The following is a 19,607-nucleotide window of genomic DNA, read 5'->3' as shown; positions in this document are numbered from 1 at the left end:
AAAATGAAGGGGTAAAGAGGGGTTTATATAGGAAAGAGGGGGATGAGGGTTCGGCCATTTGAGGGTGGGTTTGGGAGGGAAAGTGGTTTGAATTTGAAGGGTGAGGTTGGTGGGGTTTTATGAAGGATGGATGTGAGTGGTGAAGAGAAAGATGGGATTTGATAGGTGAGGGGTTTTTGGGGAAGAGGTGTTGAGGTGATTGGTGAATGGGGGAAGAAGAGAGAGAGTGATGGTAGGGTCCTGTGGGGTCCACAGATCCTGTAGTGTCAAGGAAAAGGCATCCTTGCACCAAATGGCATCAAAATCCACGTTTTGAGCCTTTTCTGGCGTTAAACGCCGGGCTGGTGCCCATTCCTGGCGTTTAACGCCAGGTTTTTGCCCTTTACTGGCGTTTAACGCCAGTCTGGTGCCCCTTTCTGGCGTTAAACGCCCAGAAGGGTGCCAGACTGGGCGTTAAACGCCCAACTGCTAGGCTGACTGGCGTTTGAACGCCAGCAGCATCTTCCTCCAGGGTGTGCTGTTTTTCTTCCTGTTTTTCATTTTGTTTTTGCTTTTTTCATGGTTTTTGTGACTTCTTATGATCATCAACCTACAAAAAAGATAAAATAACAAAAGAAAATAATTAATTATAAAACATTGGGTTGCCTCCCAACAAGCGCTTCTTTACTGTCATTAGCTTGACAGAGGACTCTCATGGAGCCTCAGAGATGCTCAGAACCGTGTTGGAACTTCCCAACACCAAACTTAGAGTTTGATTGTGGCCTCCCAACACCAAACTTAGAGTCTGACTGTGGGGGCTCTGTTTGGCTCTGTTTTGAGAGAAGCTCTTCATGCTTCTTCTCCATGATGACAGAGGGATATCCTTGGGCCTTAAACACCAAGGATTCTTCATTCACTTGAATGATCAACTCTCCTCTATCAACATCAATCACAGCCTTTGCTGTGGCTAGGAAGGGTCTGCCAAGGATGATTGATTCATCCATGCACTTCCCAGTCTCTAGGATTATGAAATCAGTAGGAATGTAATGGTCTTCAACCTTAACCAGAACATCCTCTACAAGTCCATAGGCTTGTTTTCTTGAGTTGTCTGCCATCTCTAGTGAGATTTTTGCAGCTTGCACCTCAAAGATCCCTAATTTCTCCATTACAGAGAGGGGCATGAGGTTTATACTTGACCCCAAGTCACACAAGGCCTTCTTGAAGGTCATGGTGCCTATGGTACAAGGTATAGAAAACTTCCCAGGATCCTGCCTCTTTTGAGGCAATTGCTGCCTAGACAAGTTATCCAGTTCTTTGGTGAGCAAAGGGGGTTCATCCTCCCAAGTCTCATTTCCAAATAACTTGTCATTCAGTTTTATGATTGCTCCAAGGTATTTAGCAACTTACTCCTCAGTGACATACTCCTCCTCTTCAGAGGAAGAATACTCATCAGAGCTCATGAAAGGCAGTAGTAAGTCCAAGGGAATCTCTATGGTCTCAGTTTGAGCCTCAGATTCCCAAGGTTCCTCATTGGGGAACTCATTGGAGGCCAGTGGACGTCCAGTGAGGCCTTCCTCAGTGGCGTTCACTGCCTCTTCTTCCTCCCAGAATTCGGCCATATCTATGGCTTTGCACTCTCCTTTTGGATTTTCTTCAGTGTTACTTGGGAGAGTGCTTGGGGGAAGTTCAGTAATTTTCTTGCTCAGCTGACCCACTTGTCCTTCCAAATTCCTAATGGAGGATCTAGTTTCAGTCATGAAACTTTGAGTGGTTTTGATTAGATCAGAGACCATGGTTGCTAAGTCAGAGGTATTCTGCTTAGAGCTCTCTGTCTGTTGCTGAGAAGATGATGGAAAAGGTTTACCATTGTTAAACCTGTTTCTTCCACCATTATTATTGAAACCTTGTTGAGGTCTCTCTTGATTCTTCCATGAGAGATTTGGGTGATTTCTCCATGAAGAATTATAGGTGTTACCATAGGGTTCTCCCAGGTAATTTACCTCTTCCACTGAAGGGTTCTCAGGATCATAAGCTTCTTCCTCAGATGAAGCATCCTTAGTACTGTTTGGTGCATTTTGCATTCCAGACAGACTTTGAGAAATCAGATTGACTTGTTGAGTCAATATTTATTCTGAGCCAAAATGGCATTCAGAGTGTCAATTTCAAGAACTCCTTTCTTCTGACTAGTCCCATTGTTCACAGGATTCCTTTCAGAAGTGTACATGAATTGGTTATTTGCAACCATTTCAATCAGTTCTTGAGCTTCAGTAGGCGTCTTCTTCAGATGAAGAGATCCTCCAGCAGAGCTATCCAAAGACATCTTGGATAGTTTAGAGAGACCATCATAGAAAATACCTATGATGCTCCATTCAGAAAGCATGTCAGAGGGACATTTTCTGATTAACTGTTTGTATCTTTCCCAAGCTTCATAGAGGGATTCTCCATCCTTCTGTCTGAAGGTTTGGACTTCCACTCTAAGCTTACTCCGTCTTTGTGGTGGAAAGAACTTTGCCAAGAAGGCATTTACTAGCTTTTCCCAAGAGTCCAGGCTTTCTTTAGGTTGAGAGTCCAACCATATTCTAGCTCTGTCTCTCACAGCAAAAGGGAATAGCATCAGTCTATAGACCTCAGGGTTAACCCCATTAGTCTTGACTGTGTCACAGATTTGCAAGAATTCAGCTAAGAACTGATGAGGATCTTCCATTGGAAGTCCATGGAACTTGCAATTCTGTTGCATTAGAGAAACTAATTGAGGCTTAAGCTCAAAGTTGTTTGCTCCAATGGCAGGGATAGAGATGCTTCTCCCATAGAAATCAGGAGTAGGTGCAGTGAAGTCACCCAGCACCTTCCTTGCATTGTTGGCATTGTTGTTGTTTTCGGCTGCCATGTGTTCTTCTTCCTTGAAGAATTCGGTCAGGTCCTCTAAAGAGAGTTGTGCCTTGGCTTCTCTTAGCTTTCGCTTCAAGGTTCTCTCAGGTTCAGGGTCAGCTTCAACAAGAATACCTTTGTCTCTGCTCCTGCTCATATGAAAGAGAAGAGAGAAAGAAAATGTGGAATCCTCTATGTCACAGTATAGAGATTCCTTGAAATGTCAGAGGAAAAGAGAAATAGAAAGAAGAAGGAGAAGAAGAATTCGAACTTTAGTTAGATAAGGTTCGAATTGTGCATTCAGAAGGAGTGGTACTCCATAAATAGAAGGATGTGGGAAGGAGGGAAGAGAATTTTCGAAAATTCATTTAAAAGATTTTGAAAACATTTTGAAAATTTGATTGATAATTTTCGAAAATTAAAAGTGAAAAAGAAATCAAGTGATTTTTGAAAAAGATTTTGAAATTAGAAATTAAAAAGATTTGATTGAAAACTATTTTGAAAAAGATGTGGTTAAAAAGATTTAATTGAAAAGTTATGGTTTTAAAAAGATGTGATTGAGAAGATATGATTTGAAAACAATTTTAAAAGATATGATTTGAAAACAATTTGAAAAGATATGATTTTAAAAATTAATGACTTGCCTAACAAGAAAAGATATGATCCAAACATAAAACCTTTCTCAACAGAAAAGGCAACAATTTTGAGATGTTCAATCAAATCATTAATTGTTAGTAAGTATCTTTTAAAAAGGAAAGAAATTGATTTTGAAAACATTTGATTGAAAAGATTTGATTTGAAAAAGATTTGATTTTGAAAAACTAAAAAAAATTGATTTGAAAACAAAATCTTCCCCCTAGCACCATCCTGGCGTTAAACGCCCAGAATGGTATACATTCTGGCGTTTAACGCCCAAAATGCTACCTCTTTGGGCGTTAAACGCCCAACCAGGTGCCCTGGCTGGCGTTTAAACGCCAGTCTGCCTTCTTCACTGGGCATTTTTGAATGCTCAGCTTTTTCTGTGTAATTCCTCTGCAGTATGTTCTGAATCTTCAATTCTTTGTATCATTGACTTGAAAAGACACAAATTAAAAATATTTTTGGATTTTTTTTTAATCAAAATGCAACAAGAATCAATTAACAATGCATGCAAGACACCAAACTTAGCAGTTTGTGTGCCACTGACACTATATGAGACACACAAAATACTTCAAGTCAATAGAATTCAAAGATCAAAACAAAGAAATATATGCATGGATTCGAAAATTATAACAAAAACATGCATTTGACACCAAACTTAGGATGAGACACTAAACTTAAGCAAGAAACATCAAATATTTTTGGTCATTTTATGATTTTGGAATTTTTTTTGTGTTTTTCGAAAATTAAATGGGAAAAGGTATCAAAATTCTTAATGAGAATTCCAGGAATCAGTGCAATGCTAGTCTAAGACTCCGGTCCAGGAATTAGACATGGCTTCACAGCCAGCCAAGCTTTCAAAGAAAGCTTCGGTCCAAAACACTAGACATGACCAGAGGCCAGCCAAGCCTTAGCAAATCACTGCTCCAAAAGCAAGATTGATAAGAAATCAACAAGTTCTTGTGGTGATAAGTTGAAACCTCGGTCCAATGAGATTAGACATGGCTTCTCAGCCAGCCAGATTTCAACAAATCATCATGAAACTCTAGAATTCATCTTCAAGAATTTCGAAAAAAAAATAATACCTAATCTAAGCAACAAGATGAACCGTCAGTTGTCCAGCCTAAACAATCCCGGGCAATAACACCAAAAACTTGATGTTGTTGCCGGATCTTGGCACTGATGTTACCAAAAGCTTGCTCAAAACTTGAACAATCCCCGGCAACGGCGCCAAAAACTTGGTGCGCGAAATTGTGAACAATACTTTTTCACAACTCAAATAATCCCCGGTAATGGCTCCAAGAACTTGGTGGCTCAATACCATGGCATTACACAACTTCGCACAACTAACCAGCAAGTGCACTGGGTCGTCCAAGTAATAAACCTTACGTGAGTAAGGGTCGATCCCACGGAGATTGTTAGTATTGAAGCAAGCTATGGTCATCTTGTAAATCTTAGTCAGGCAAACTCAAATATATATGATGATGAACGAAAATAACATAGAAAATAAGGATAGTGATACTTATGTATATCATTGGTGTAAGAGCTTCAGACAAGTGTATGAAGATGCCTTCCCTTCCGTCTCTCTGCTTTCCTAATGCCTTCATCCAATCCTTTCTTACTCCTTTCCATGGCAAGCTCGTGTAGGGTTTCACTGTTGTCAGCAGCTACCTCCCATCCGCGCAGTGAAAGCTAATGCACACACTCTGTCACAGTGCTGCCAATCACCGGTTTGGTTCCCTCCCCTACCGGAATAGAATAACTCTTTTGCGTCTGTCACTAACGCCCAGTAGGTTACAGGTTTGAAGCACGTCACAGTCATTCAATCATTGAATCCTACTCAGAATACCACAGACAAGGTTAGACCTTCCGGATTCTCTTGAATGCTGCCATCAGTTCTTGCCTATACCACGAAGACTCTGATCTCACGGAATGGTTGGCTCGTTTGTCAGGCGAGCACTCGGTTGTCAGGCGATCAACCATGCATCGTGCAATCAGGAATCCAAGAGATATTCACTAAGCCTCAGATGCTTGTAGAACAAGAATGGTTGTCAGTCACCTTGTTCATGGGTGAGAATGGTGATGGGCGTCAATCATCACCTTCATCATGTTGAAGAACAAGTGATATCTTGGATAAAGAACAAGCGGAATTGAATGGAAGAACAATAGTAATTGCATTAATACTCGAGGTACAGCAGAGCTCCACACCTTAATCTATGGTGTGTAGAAACTCCACCGTTGAAAATACATAAGCATAAGGTCTAGGCATGGCCGAATGGCCAGCCTCCCAATGATCTAAGATAGCATAAAACTCAAAGATAGCTACCAAGATGTCCCTAATACAATAGTAAAAGGTCCTACTTATAGAAAACTAGTACATAGATGAGTAAATGACATAAAAATCCACTTCCGGGCCCACTTGGTGTGTGCTTGGGCTGAGCAATGAAGCTTTTTTCGTGTAGAGACTCTCCTTGGAGTTAAACGCCAGCTTTGGTGCCAGTTTGGGCGTTTAACTCCCATTTAGGTGCCAGTTCCAGCGTTTAACGCTGGGATTTCTTGAGGTGACTTTGAACGCCGGTTTGGGCCATCAAATCTTGGGCAAAGTATGAACTATCATATATTGCTGGAAAGCCCAGGATGTCTACTTTCCAACGCCGTTGAGAGCGCGCCAATTGGGCTTCTGTAGCTCCAGAAAATCTGCTTCGAGTGCAGGGAGGTCAGAATCCAACAGCATCTGCAGTCCTTTTTGGTCTCTGGATCAGATTTTTGCTCAGGTCCCTCAATTTCAGCCAGAAAATACCTGAAATCACAGAAAAACACACAAACTCATAGTAAAGTCCAGAAAAGTGAATTTTAACTAAAAACTAATAAAAATATACTAAAAACTAACTAGATCATATCAAAAACATACTAAAAACAATGCCAAAAAGTATACAAATCATCCGCTCATCAACGCGCCCAGTCTACTTGGAGTCAAACAGGAGGTCGGAGAGTCTCTCAGAGACTACATGGAGAAATTCAATAAGGCGTGTTTGAAAATCTAGAACTTACCCACCGAGGCAATAATAATGGGACTAGTCAATAGTCTCCGAGAAGGCCCCTTCCAGTCTATTTCAAGGAGACACCCGACTTCCTTAAGTGATGTACAACAACGAGACAAAAAGTACATCAATATGGAAGAAAACGCCAGGCTGTTAGAACCGAACTAGTGACTAGGGAACCCTCACCAAGCACGGGAAAAAGAAAAAGAGCCTAAGAAGAAAGAAGAATACAACTCGAAGAAGCCTAGGAGGTATCACAATTACACCCAGCTACGAGTTTCTCTCGTGGATGTCTATAGAAAAATTTGTCATGCCGAGAAGCTCCCCCCTCCCCTGGCGTCTGATCAAGAATAAAAAAGGGGGAAGCTGCAACGAGTATTGCGAGTAACATAAGTTGTATGAGCACTCTATAAATGATTGTTACAACTTGAAAAATGTGATAGAAAAACTGGCCAGGGAAGGTTGGCTAGATAGATATCTCATGAAAAGGTCAGACAGTCATGGAAAGAGGAAGAGAGATGACGAAAAAGTCGGCCGAAGAGGTCAACCCCCACAAACTCCGGAAAGACATGATAGCAAGAGGTTTTTGTGGTGGAGGATTGACCAAGTCATCTCAAAAGAGATACTTGAAAGAGGTCTACTATGTGGGAGAAGAGACTCCCGATCTCCCTACTATCTCTTTTACAAAAGAGGACACGCAGGAAATTGTACCAGGACATGATGATCTCGTGGTAATTATCATGATACTTGCTAATGCAAATTTACACAGAACCTTGGTAGATCAAGGAAGCTCAGCCGACATATTATTTAAGCCTACATTCGACAAATTAGGGTTGGAAGAAAAAGAATTGAAGTCCTATCCAGATACCTTTTTTGGTTTGGGAGATACGTTGATTAGGCCACTAGGGTTCAGTTCCCTATATACTACCTTTGGAAAGGGATTGAAGTCAAAAACCCTAAATTTTGACAATATTGTTGTCGATGTCGCTTCATCCTACAATGCGCTAATTGGCAGGACAACATTAAATCGGCTGGGAGCTATTGTTTCTACCCCTCACCTCTGCATGAAATTCCTAACACAGGAAAAAATTGCTACCATCAAGGCAGATTCAAAACTGGCTAGAAAATGTTATAATGAAAGCTTGAACCTGTGAGGCAAAGGTAAAGAAGTCAATGCCATTGAAATCAAAGGATTCCGAGAAAGAGAAGAGCTACGACCACAACCTGAAGGGAAGACAGAAGAAGTTCAAATCAGGGAAGAAGTCGCAAAAAATACCAACATAGGGGTTAATATAAGAACAGAATTGAAGAAGGAACTCGTATGACTCCTGCAGGAGAATTCCGACCTCTTCGCTTGGAAGGCTACCGATATGCCCGGAATACACCCCGAGCTCATGACACACAAGCTGGCTGTCTATCCCGAGTCCCGACCCGTCCAACAAAGACGGTGAAAACTTAGACCAGAGCGAGCTCAAGTGGTCGAAGAACAAATTCAAGCTCTACTTGAAGACAGATTCATCAAGGAGGTTAAGTATCTAACATGGTTAGCAAATGTGGTACTGGTAAAAAAGCAAAATAGGAAATGGAGGATGTGTGTTGATTACACTGACCTTAACAAAGCCTGTCCGAAGGACCCATATCCCCTACCCAATATCGATGCTCTGGTGGATTCCTCTTCAGGATACCAATACCTATCCTTCATGGATGCCTACTCGGGATATAATCAAATCCCGATGCAAAAGTCGAACTAGGAGAAGACATCGTTCATCACAGCCAGAGCGAATTACTGCTACGTGGTCATGCTCTTTGGATTAAAAAATACAGGGATCACAAATCAAAGGTTGATGAACAAGATGTTTGCACCTTACCTTGGAAACTTAATGGAGGTATATGTGGACGACATGTTAGTAAAACCTAAGGATGAGGCCAGTCTTCTGTCCAACCTCTCACAAGTCTTCGACACCATAAGAAGACATGGGTTGAGACTAAATCCCATCAAATACACCTTTGCAGTAGAAGTAAGAAAATTTTTGGGATTCATGCTCACGCAAAGGGAAATTAAAGCCAACCCCGACAAGTGTAAAGCTATCCTAGAAATGAGAAATCCGACTTGTTTAAAAGAAGTCCAACAGTTGAATGGCCAACTTATAGTGTTGTCCAGATTTTTGGCAAGATCAGCCTTGAAGTCCTTGCCACTTTTCTCACTACTTAGAAAGGGATGCTCATTTGAGTGGACCTATGAGTGCGAAGAGGCCTTTCAAGAATTCAAGAAATTCTTAAGTGAACCACCCATCCTTACCCGGCCAGAAATGGAATAAGAGCTCGTGCTGTACCTAGCTGGTGCCGAAAAGGCAGTAGCGTCGGCGCTGATATGAGAAGATGAGGCTGGACAGCATCCCATTTATTTCACTAGTAAAGTCTTCCAATGGCCAGAATTAAGGTATTAAAAAATTGAAAAAATTGCATACGCCTTAATTATGGCGTCTAGGAGACTTTAACCTTACTTCCAAATGTACACCATAAGAGTTCGAACGAATCAACCAATGAAGCAGATCCTCTAGAAGACAGACATAGCAGGTCGGATGGTACAGTGGGCTATAGAACTGTCTGAGTTTGATTTGAAGTATGAAACTCAGACAGTGATTAAAGCTCAATGCCTCACCGACTTCATAGCAGAATATACAGGTGATAAGACTGAAACTTCCATGACCTGGAACCTCTATGTAGATGGATCTTCCAGTCGGAAGTGGTGCGGGTATTATACTGGTTAATGAAGAAGGAACTCAAATAGAGGTCTCTTTGAAATTTGGATTCCCTGCTTTCAACAACCAGGCCGAGTATGAAGCCCTGATTACAGGACTGAAACTCACCAAAGAAGTTGGGGCGGCTAAAGTGGCATTATTTAGTGATTCCCAGATAGTAACCTCACAAATCAATTGAGAGTACCAAGCAAAGGATCCTAACATGAAGAGATACTTAGAGAAAACTCTTGAACGTATTCAGCAATTTAGTGATACCGAGGTCCGACATATAACTCGTGAACTTAATAGCCGAGCAGATGCCCTTTCTAAATTGGCAAGTACCAAGCCTGGAAGAATAACAGAAGTCTGATATAAGAAACCCTCAAAGAGCCTTCCATTATCAAGTCAGATAGTAAATCAAACATTCTATCTGTCTCCAGCTTAAATCTCGGGTGGATGACTCCCCTTATCGAATACCTAAAATTCGACATCCTTCCTGAGGAGCAAAAGGAAGCCAAGAGAATTTGAAGGGAAGCCCAGAATTACACCTTGGTACAAAATGTTCTTTACAGAAGGGGGATATCCACACCTTTACTAAAATGTGTTCCGACTTGTAGAACTAAAGAAGTTTTGGAGGAATTACATAATGGCATCTGTGGGAACTATCTCGGAGCACCATCTCTGGCTAGAAAGGTGATCCGAGCTGAATTCTTCAGGCCGACCTTGCAAAAGGATGCGACCGACTTTGTCAGAAAGTGTCCGCCCTGCCAGATGCATGCCAACTTCCACAACGCTCTACCCGAAGAGCTCATCAGTGTAACCTCTCCATGGCCTTTTACGAAATGGAGGTTGGACCTACTCGGACCTTTCCCCTAAGCCCCTGGACAGGTTAAATACCTAATTATGGAAGTGGATTACTTCACTAAATGGATAGAAGCAGGATCACTAGCCAATATCACAGCTCAAAGAAGCCAGAAATTCCTATACAAAAATATCATTACTCAGTTCGGAGTTCCTCATTCCATTACCACAGACAATGGTACACAGTTCATCGACTCTACATTCAGGAATTTAGTAGCCAGTATGAAGATGAAGCACCAGTTCACATTGGTAGAACATCCTCAAGCTAATGGACAGGCTGAAGCAGCCAACAAAGTTATATTAGCTGGATTAAAAAAGAGGCCGCAGGATGCAAAGAGAGCTTGGGTAGAGGAACTCCCGCAAGTACTATGGGCTTATCAAACAACACCTCATTCCACGACTGGGGAAACACCCTTCTGACTTGTATACGGAATAGAAGCCATGATCCCAGTTGAGGTTAATGATCAAAGTCTAAGGGCAAGATTTTACGATGAGGTTGGGAATGTTCAAGCCCATAAGGAAGAACTCGAACTCCTCCCAGAAGTCCGAGAACAAGCCCAAATAAGAGAAGCAGCGCAGAAGCAAAGGATGTCGGCCAGATATAACAAAAAGGTCATACGAAGAAACTTCGCCACAGTCGACTTGGTCCTGATAAGAAATGACATCGGGGTAAACAAGTCGGACGAAGGAAAGCTTGCTGCAAACTGGAAGGGACCTTTCAAGGTGATCGAAGTCTTGGGAAAGGGCTAGTACAAAGTGTCCAAATTGAACGGAACCGAGCTCCAAAGGTCGTGGCATGCATGCAATTTGAAGAGATATTATAGCTAGAAGTGCACCTCGCTCCCTGATGTACTTTTTTTCCCGACTTCATAATTTTTTCCCAGGAAGGGTTTTTCCTAAAGGGGGTTTTAACGAGACATCAAAGCGAGGACTAGGGGCAAGAAAAGTATCCCTTAGTAGCAAAGCATCTTTGTAAATTACACTTCATCAATTAGAATGTCTCTTTTTATTCCATTACTATTTTCTATGATACGCATTGACTTTAGCTCAAAAAAGCGACGAGGTACAAGTCGGTGTAAAGAGGTTATAAATGACGATCATATAAACTCAGAACCAAATGACTTATAAGTCGGAAACCATCCGAGCAGAATAAAATGCATCGCAAAAATAACCTAAGTTACGAAAATGATTCAATAACAAAACAAATTGGGCGTTTGCACTAAGTAATGGAGAAAACCTTTCTTTAAAACCCTAAGGTAAAGGATACTTATTAAAAGCTTTCAACAAAGCTTCACAAAGAGTCCAGTAGCAGATGAATTGTCCGACTTATACTATGAAAACAAACATAGTAAAATCCTAAGATAAAAGGAAAGCTCAAATATATAGAAACCTTTTCAAGGTAACTATAACTACTCAGAGCAAAAGAGAAAGTTGTTGTAGTCCTATAAAAAAGGGCTGATATCCACAGATAATAGCAAAAGTTATTAAGGTCCTTCATAAAGGACCAAAGCCAGCAAAAGCATATAAAAAAACTACACAAAACATAAATGGAAGTGTTCATAAAAGGACCCACAAGCCGGGCCTTAACTAAAGAATTAAGCAGGGTCAATTAAATGATTCTGATCATTAGTTGGAGAGGAGTCAAGATCGGCGGATGAAGTCGGAGGGTTCTCCTCAGTTGGGGCGGCTTCTGACTTAGGGGTGGAACTCCGCATCACCTCCTTAGGAGCGACGACTTCTTGGGGAGGAGACTCAACCAAGTTTTGCCTAGCAGTCTTGAGCTCAGAGTCAGTAGGATGGCGAGGCAAAGAGAAAATCTTCCCGTCGACTACAATCTTGTCGGGATGTAGAGGAGACAAATCCAAGGCGGAAGCAATTACCCGAACCTGATTCTTTAAAATCTCAAATACCTCCTCTGTGCCCTCAGCGACTAACTCCTCCAAGTCAACATAATCCTCCCCAAGTCGCTCCATCTGCCTCTTCAACTCCAAGTTCTCCCCAAAAATTCTGACATAATTCTCCTCAGCTTTCTTCAATAACCCCTAGGCCAGAGCACAGGAAGCTGCAGATTGTCTTTCTCGATCACGAGCTTTAAAAAGCTCGGCTTCCAAACTTACCTTCTCCTCTTCTAACCCCTTCTCTGCCTCCAGAAGAGTATCCATCTCGGCCCAAAAGGGCCTCTAAAGAATGCCAAGTAGCATTCAATTGAATCCTCTTCAACTCTTTCAGCAAAGTAGAGCATACTTCAGCAGTTCGGATCTTCCTTCCCCTCCCGTATCAAGACCTGGAGGTGATTTTTGATAGAAGCATCATCCATAGTAATGAAGCTATAAGGAAGGACGTGTTTCTCACAAAATTCCACCCTATCAAATCCAGCGTCATAAATATTGAGGGCGCCGGATTTAGAGGTCTTCCTCTTCTTAGAACTCGGTTCCGAGAAGGGAGGAACTGGATGAGTAAGAACTAGAGAAGAAGGAGGAGGAGGAGGAGGAAGAGGGTTTACCGGCTTGCTCTGAGAAGAGGTACCCGAGTCGAACTTGGTCGGGAAAGAGGTATCCGACTTGCTGCTCTCCTACAGCTGAGCAGCTCAAGCTCGGGCGTTCCTCTTGGCCTCCCGAACTTTTTGGTAAGCCTTGGAACCGCTTTTTAGTTTTTCTACAAAAAAGAATAATAGACATCAACGAACAAGTCAGAAAAACGAGCAGTTGTCTATAAAATAGGCATAAAAACTACCTAGCTCGGTACGGACATAACTCGAAGTCCCGAGAAGGAACTTTTTAGTGTCAAGGTTTAGAGCCCGTCCCCAAGCCCCTCGGAAGAATTCGACCACAGCCTCCTCCACCTCGTCCAGGTTTATCAAATTGTATTTCTCAACAGGGGCTGCCTCTACCCAGTACAACTGGAAACGGGGCTCATTATTCTCACTCAGAGAAAAAGGATGGTGACCCTCAACAGCACAAACTTTAAAAAAGAAATTCTTAAAATCGTGGAACGACTCATCAAATATAAAAAAGACCTTCCGACCTTGGATAGCTCGGAAGAAAATCCATTGTTGTTTATTTTGTTTGTTCGAAGCATTAAAAGGCTTCGTTAATTGGAAAAGATAAAAAAAAGATTCTCAAAGAGGTCGGGAACCCAAGTTTACGACTAACGAGTTGATAAATTTTGAGAAATCCCCAAAAGTTCGGATGGAGTTAGGAAGAAGCCACTCTGCAATGGGATAATACTTCTATCTCGAAATCAGAAAAAGGGAAGGTAACCCCAAGTTGGATAAACAGGCAATCATACATGAAAATAAAATGGGGTCCGACTTAACGACTCGCCCAAAATAAACTCGATTCTCAGGGTCAGGGGCCACTATTTCATGTTTTGCCTCATCCTCGCTAGAACTACAAATCCTATGGTGCTTACGGAGTTCCTTTACAAAAACACTATCAACTATGGGGTTGGAATAGAGAACAGATGAATATACCCATTTCAATAAATCTTCAGGAACCTAGGAAGACACATTTGGAGGAATGGAAAGAGACATATAGAAGGAGATACCTACATTACACAAAAGAAAGCATTACAAAATAAGTTGAAATAAGGCAAACTTTCTTTTCGTAAAAAAAGGTGCAGCCAACAGCCATAAAGACATAATCTTTAGAAAAACACAGTAAAACACAGCAATCTTGGGGCATCCTAATAGACACGGGAAAACACAACAGCGATACGACAACAAAGGTACCTTATAAACTACCTTAACCCCTTAACAGGCACAAGTTCATCCGCATAGAAATTGCATTCCAACAATAAATTCTAAAAAAAGTGGAAACACTACAAAGCCAGAGAAAGAAGTTAAAGCAGAAGGGGATACCAACCTCTTTTCTCGATGAAGGTTGAAGAAAAATAATGGAATGGTAGGATCAGCAAAGAAGTTTCTCAGATGCTTCGCGTCTCTCAAAGTCTACAAAGAAAGAATGAAATCCCATCGCTAGGAGGTTTGAAGAATAAAGAGAGGCTTGAGAGAACGAAAGGACGCGAGTACGGAGAGACAAAAAAGGAAGAAAGAGAAAAGGGAGGAGTATTTAAAAGACCCAATGAGCAAAACTATAAAATCTCCTCCCCCATTAAATGACGTGCATGGTTACAAACGTAACTGCATCCCACGTGTCCAAAGAGGAAGCAAATAGACGCAATGGTTGGCATTCTGAAATCACGTCGTTTTTTCAAATTAAACACGGAAATCGACCTGAAAAGATCTGACTTTATTCATACTTAAATCCGACTTAAGTAAAAAGATCGAACTCAAGTAGGGGCATTGTTTATACTTGGCCCAAAACATAAGCCAGACCTAAAAACAGAGAAAACCCAAAATGTAGCTGTCTATAACCGACCTCTTCACTCCCAAATGAGTTATAACTAACCCCTAATATCTCTCACCCACTTTTAGAAGAGAGATCTTAACAATCCTAAGATAAAGGAATGGTTATCCACCATCAGAAGTGGAACTACACCAACGGTGGTTATTGACTCATCACCTAGAAATACCCTACCCGCGGGTACCCAACCCGTTCGGGTAGGGTAGGCTACCCGACCCGCTGCGGGTAGGGTGGGGTAGGGTACGGGTTTAGCAAAGTTGCGACAACCGAACCGATCAATAAACCGGGAAGGTGACTGGTTCACTGGTTCAATAGTTCGACCGGAGTTCGACCGGTTTAATTAAATGTTAAATAAAATTTAACCTAATAAAATTTAAAATTTAAAATTTAAAATTTAAAATTTAAAATTTAAAATTTTAATTTATAACCTAATAATAAAAAATAACAAACAAATCAAGAATACTAATAACTACTAACCATTGAATTTGCAAATATAATCATAATTTAAATTTGGAACAAACATAATCATAATTTGGAACAAACAAATAGAATTACAAAAACATATGAAATCAAACAAACAGACTATGAAATCAAATTGCAGTAACAAATTAAAAACAGAACAAAAATATAATTTAAAACTTACAAAAATAGAATCACAAAAACCTGATTAATTCATTTAATTAACAAAATAAAAAAAGCTAAAAAGCAGAAGATAGCAGAACTCAACAGAAATTAAATGCAGAAGACAGCAATGAAAAACAACAATTAACCCAGACAAACAAGCAACAATCAACATAATCAAATCCAAGAAACATTAATTAACTCCCAAAAATGAAAACTGAAACAGGGTAGGGATCTGCTTACAAACTCAGAAATTCATAAACTCAAGCTAAGCAGAAATTAGCAAACTCAGAATCATAAATCAGAAACCAAATAAAAGTACAAAAACAAGCAAAAGTAAACTGAAGATCGGCGGCGATGGAAGAGGGGAAGTGAGCTCGGGCATAGAGGGGATTGAAGACAGGCTTGACGCGCGAGAGAGAAGGATCGGCGATGAGGACGGACCGACGGAGACACGCTTTCAAGGTGCCCAACGACGACGAAGACAGAGGCGGTGACATAAACAGCGAGCATACCTGGCGACGCGAGGTGAAGCGATCCAGGAGAAGAGAATCGCGACGGCGGGGCTCGACGCTGGCTGAGGAGAAAAGTTCGTCGGTGACGGCGGCGCTGGTCGCTGGCTGCTGCTGCTGGCGGTCTGGGAGAAAGAGAGCGGCTAGGGTTTCGTGTGGAGATCAGAGACAGAGAGAGAGGGCTGGGTGGTGACTAGGTTAGTGGGTTGTGGGTGTGTGCGAGACAGAAGGGAGGGGGTTTATATACATACATACATATATATATATTTTAAATTAAAAACTGGTAAAAAACCGTCCAGTTCAAGCGGTTCACCGGTTAACCGTCGATTTTACCGATTTTTCACCAGTTTTTTGTTAAATGGTTTTTTACTTCAATCGAACCGGTTAAGAGATCGGTTTTCAGTTAACCCGGTTGAACCGACTGGTCCGATTTGGTTTTCAGAACACTGGGGTTTATGGTGTACCCTACCCGCACCTCATATATAACACAGATTTTATAAAATTAGGTATATAGTGAAGTAAGTGAAAGTTGAACCCACAACCTCCCTTATGTAATAACTTACGATAAGTGAACAACCACTAAAATTAGTTAGTTAATTTAGTAATTTAGAGCATTAGTTTTTTATTTTTTATGTTGTTAATATGTATAAAATTCGAATTGATTGAATTTTATATTTACTTTGAAAAAAATTGATATTTATGCGGATAAGTTAGGGTAGGGTAGGGTTTAGAATTTTAGGATGTGGGTAGAGTTAGGGTTGAGAAATTCTCAACCCGCGGATAGGGTAGGGTAGAGTTTTAATAAAATTTTCAACCCGCGGGTAGGGTTACCTACCCATTGCCAGCCCTAGCGGCACCTTGGCACCAAAGAGGTCGAACGCTGCCGTTCAAAAGGACCTGGACCTCACGTTTAGACCCAAATCAACGTTTCAGGTAACTCTCGAAATACTATTATATATCAACAATTTTTTTTTCCAGTCAATATCTATCAATTTTTTGAATTATGAATTATAAACTCTAAATTTTAAACTTTCAATCTTCCAAAACAAAAGCATTAAAAACATTAATCTACAATAAAGTAAAAAATTGGTTAATATTAATTAATTAATTAAAATTTTATTTATATATTAGGGTAAGGGATACGTAACTGCAATGTGATATATATTGAGATAATACCCTCGACTTGCCTCTTTCATACTCAAAGTCTTATGTGCTTTATTTTTGGGATGGAAGACAAACTAAAGATAAGCTGGTATATGGTTTTTTTATTTTTTATTTTTTCTTTTAATTTCTGGAGAATAGAATGCACACGTTGGAACTTGGTACATATTTCCAAATACTTACATTGTCCTCTATTTCCATCGCCTTTTGGCCTGCCTTTTTTTTTTCTTAGTCAATTTCATTAATTTATTTTATTAAACAAATGAACTATACGTAACGAAAGAAATAATAATAAGGATTATATTTAAATTAATAAATTAGATAAATTAATAAATTAAATTTTGTGTACATTCAATTATTTTGTATTTAATATTAAAGATATATAATAAATTTGTTATCAGTTTAAATTTGTTATTTTGTTTGGCTAAGATTAAACTTAAAATTTAATATTTTATTATTCGATCAGTTACAGTTACAATCACTTTCAGTTAAGATTATAATTGATTTATCTAAATATTAATAAAATCTAATATAATTCATATATTTGAATTCATCCAACTTTTTAGTAAAGACGTTGTTATTTAGAAAAGTTTTAAATATTTCACATTAGATAAAGAAAAAGCCAATGCATAAATGCATTTTCTTTTTCAAAAAAAAAAAAATTCAAATAGAGCATCTAGGTGGAAGATAAATACAGTCACATTCACCAACTACTTTCCTTTATTTATTCTATCTCAAATATGCCTAACTCTATAGTGAACATTTAAAACAATAGAATACTATATATATGCTCAATTTACAATTTTACATATTCTAAGGAAAAATATGGAAACAGCACTATATCATAATCATACAAGTTAAAATAAAATCTTTCTCCAAAATCAAAACTATATCAGAATCATAACTATATAATTAATTCCAACGATATACGTCATTAGTCATTACCCCCGACCTAATTTAATTTATAAATGGTCAAATCCATGCAAATTAATCAGAATAAATAAATCCAAAACAGCAGAAGAAATCTGTTCTCTACCATTCGCTGACACAATAACTACCTTCAGCTTCAGTAATCAGTACTTACCTATATCTTCCATCTTCGTCGTTCTTTTTTGTGGTCTCAATAGTTGTCGCTACTCACAACAACACCGTCGTAGATTCCTATGTTTCTTATCCTTATTCTTCACATATTCAACAACTAAGACCTTACTATAACAATTCTCACAAACTTCAATTAAATCATGAAAACCGAACAACACAACAATAATAAGAGACTACTCTCTTCACTCCTCAGAACAGCAAAGCCCGCGGCGTATTTTATCTTTCTTTTGCTAACTTACGCCTTAGGTTACCTCTCCGCTCCCTCTGCCACGTCATCACAACAACCGCAACAGCAAGCACCGCCGTTTGCGTCGTCAACGCCGTTAAATGCCGTTTTTTCTTCTTCTTCTGATTTTGACTCAACTTCCAACTCGGTTATTCGAGTAACAGTCAACTCCACAGAGCTCGACTCGTTCCGAGTCACGACTCGATGCGCTGATCCGATCTCACCGGAACTCGTTAGACGTACTCTCGTCGACCGTCTCTTCAACGGTACGTCACCGTTCAGCAACTTCCCACCGCCGCACGCTGCTCCTTTTCTCCGGCGAACGAAAAAGATCAAAGGATGGGGCTCAAACGGTGCCGTATTTGAGAATCTAATAAGGCGCGTGAAGCCACGCGTCATCGTCGAGGTTGGCACGTTCTTAGGCGCGTCGGCGATACACATGGCCGAGTTGACTCAGCGACTTGGCCTCTCGACTCAGATTCTGTGCATCGATGATTTTCGCGGTTGGGCCGGGTTCAGAGACCGGTTCAGTAAAATCCCGATGGTAAACGGTGACGTTTTGCTGTATTACCAGTTTTTAATGAACGCGGTAAATTTTAACAAAACCGGGTCAATTTTACCCGTACCTTTTTCAAGCGGGTCAGCACTTATAAAGCTATGTGAATGGGGCGTGTATGCGGATCTCGTAGAAATAGATGCGGGTCATGACTTCTTCTCTGCTTGGTCGGATATAACCCGTGGGTATCGAATCCTCCGACCCGGCGGAATTATATTCGGCCATGATTATTTTACTGCGGCGGATAATAGAGGTGTTAGAAGAGCCGTTGACTTATTTGCTAAAGTCAATGGTCTTAAGATTAAAATCGACGGTCAACATTGGGTTCTTTACTCTACTTAAATTCTATGATAGGAAAATATATATATAGTTTTTTCTTTTTAACATCAAATATACATACTTTTACTTTTTACTTTTTATTTTTTTTCTTTTTGTAATTCTACTAGTACGGGATATTTTCACAAACATTGTTGGGATATTTTATTGCTATTCGATCTTATATGATATGATAGTGATTGGAAGATTAACTTCTCAGAGATACATGGTTGATAACTAGATATGTATCGTAATCATAGATTTAATTTTTTGGGGTCTATATATTTAAGTGTTTCAAGAGAAAGAGAATGAGAGGGATGAAAGCAGAAGATGTTTTCATTAACTAAGGTTGTATGATTTTCGGAATTCGGAGAAAATTTTTATATTGAAAAAAGGTTAGATTTTTGCACATGAATTCATGAAATCACTGTGAATATTGAATAGTGAGGTAACGAGAAATTATGGAGGTATAGTTGTTCTCAACAGGGTAACTGTTACTTTCTTTTTTTTTTGTGGGTTTACAAAGGGGTTAGAGGCCCAAAAACAAACACAAAGGAAAACTAAGCAATAGCTATGTATATTCTATGACTTCCTCTTTACTTTTTTTTTGTCATACTGACTT

The 19,607-nt window shown here is 40.0% G+C and overlaps 1 protein-coding gene and 1 non-coding gene across 2 annotated transcripts; both read left to right on the top strand.

The window, feature by feature from the left end:
- The first annotated feature begins 2,353 nt into the window (after nt 1–2,353).
- On the top strand, nt 2,354–2,461 carry LOC130963955 (small nucleolar RNA R71). The gene has a single exon (XR_009080070.1). It is a non-coding gene; the product is annotated as a small nucleolar RNA R71 (small nucleolar RNA).
- Nucleotides 2,462–17,774: 15,313 nt separating this feature from the next.
- LOC130960653 (uncharacterized) lies at nt 17,775–19,396 on the top strand. The gene has a single exon (XM_057886101.1). The coding sequence runs from the start codon at nt 18,029–18,031 to the stop codon at nt 19,010–19,012; it is 984 nt and encodes a 327-aa protein (XP_057742084.1). The 5' UTR covers nt 17,775–18,028; the 3' UTR covers nt 19,013–19,396.
- Nucleotides 19,397–19,607: the final 211 nt, after the last annotated feature.

The sequence above is a fragment of the Arachis stenosperma genome, chromosome 2 (genome assembly GCF_014773155.1).
Source record: "Arachis stenosperma cultivar V10309 chromosome 2, arast.V10309.gnm1.PFL2, whole genome shotgun sequence".
NCBI lineage: Eukaryota > Viridiplantae > Streptophyta > Magnoliopsida > Fabales > Fabaceae > Arachis > Arachis stenosperma.
Note: the sequence above shows the minus strand (reverse complement) of the source record. Positions and strands in the feature narration are given on the sequence as shown.

Bases quoted from the DNA above. Each gene is read 5' to 3' on its own strand.
- LOC130960653 (XM_057886101.1), top strand. From the start codon at position 18,029: ATGAAAACCGAACAACACAACAATAATAAGAGACTACTCTCTTCACTC.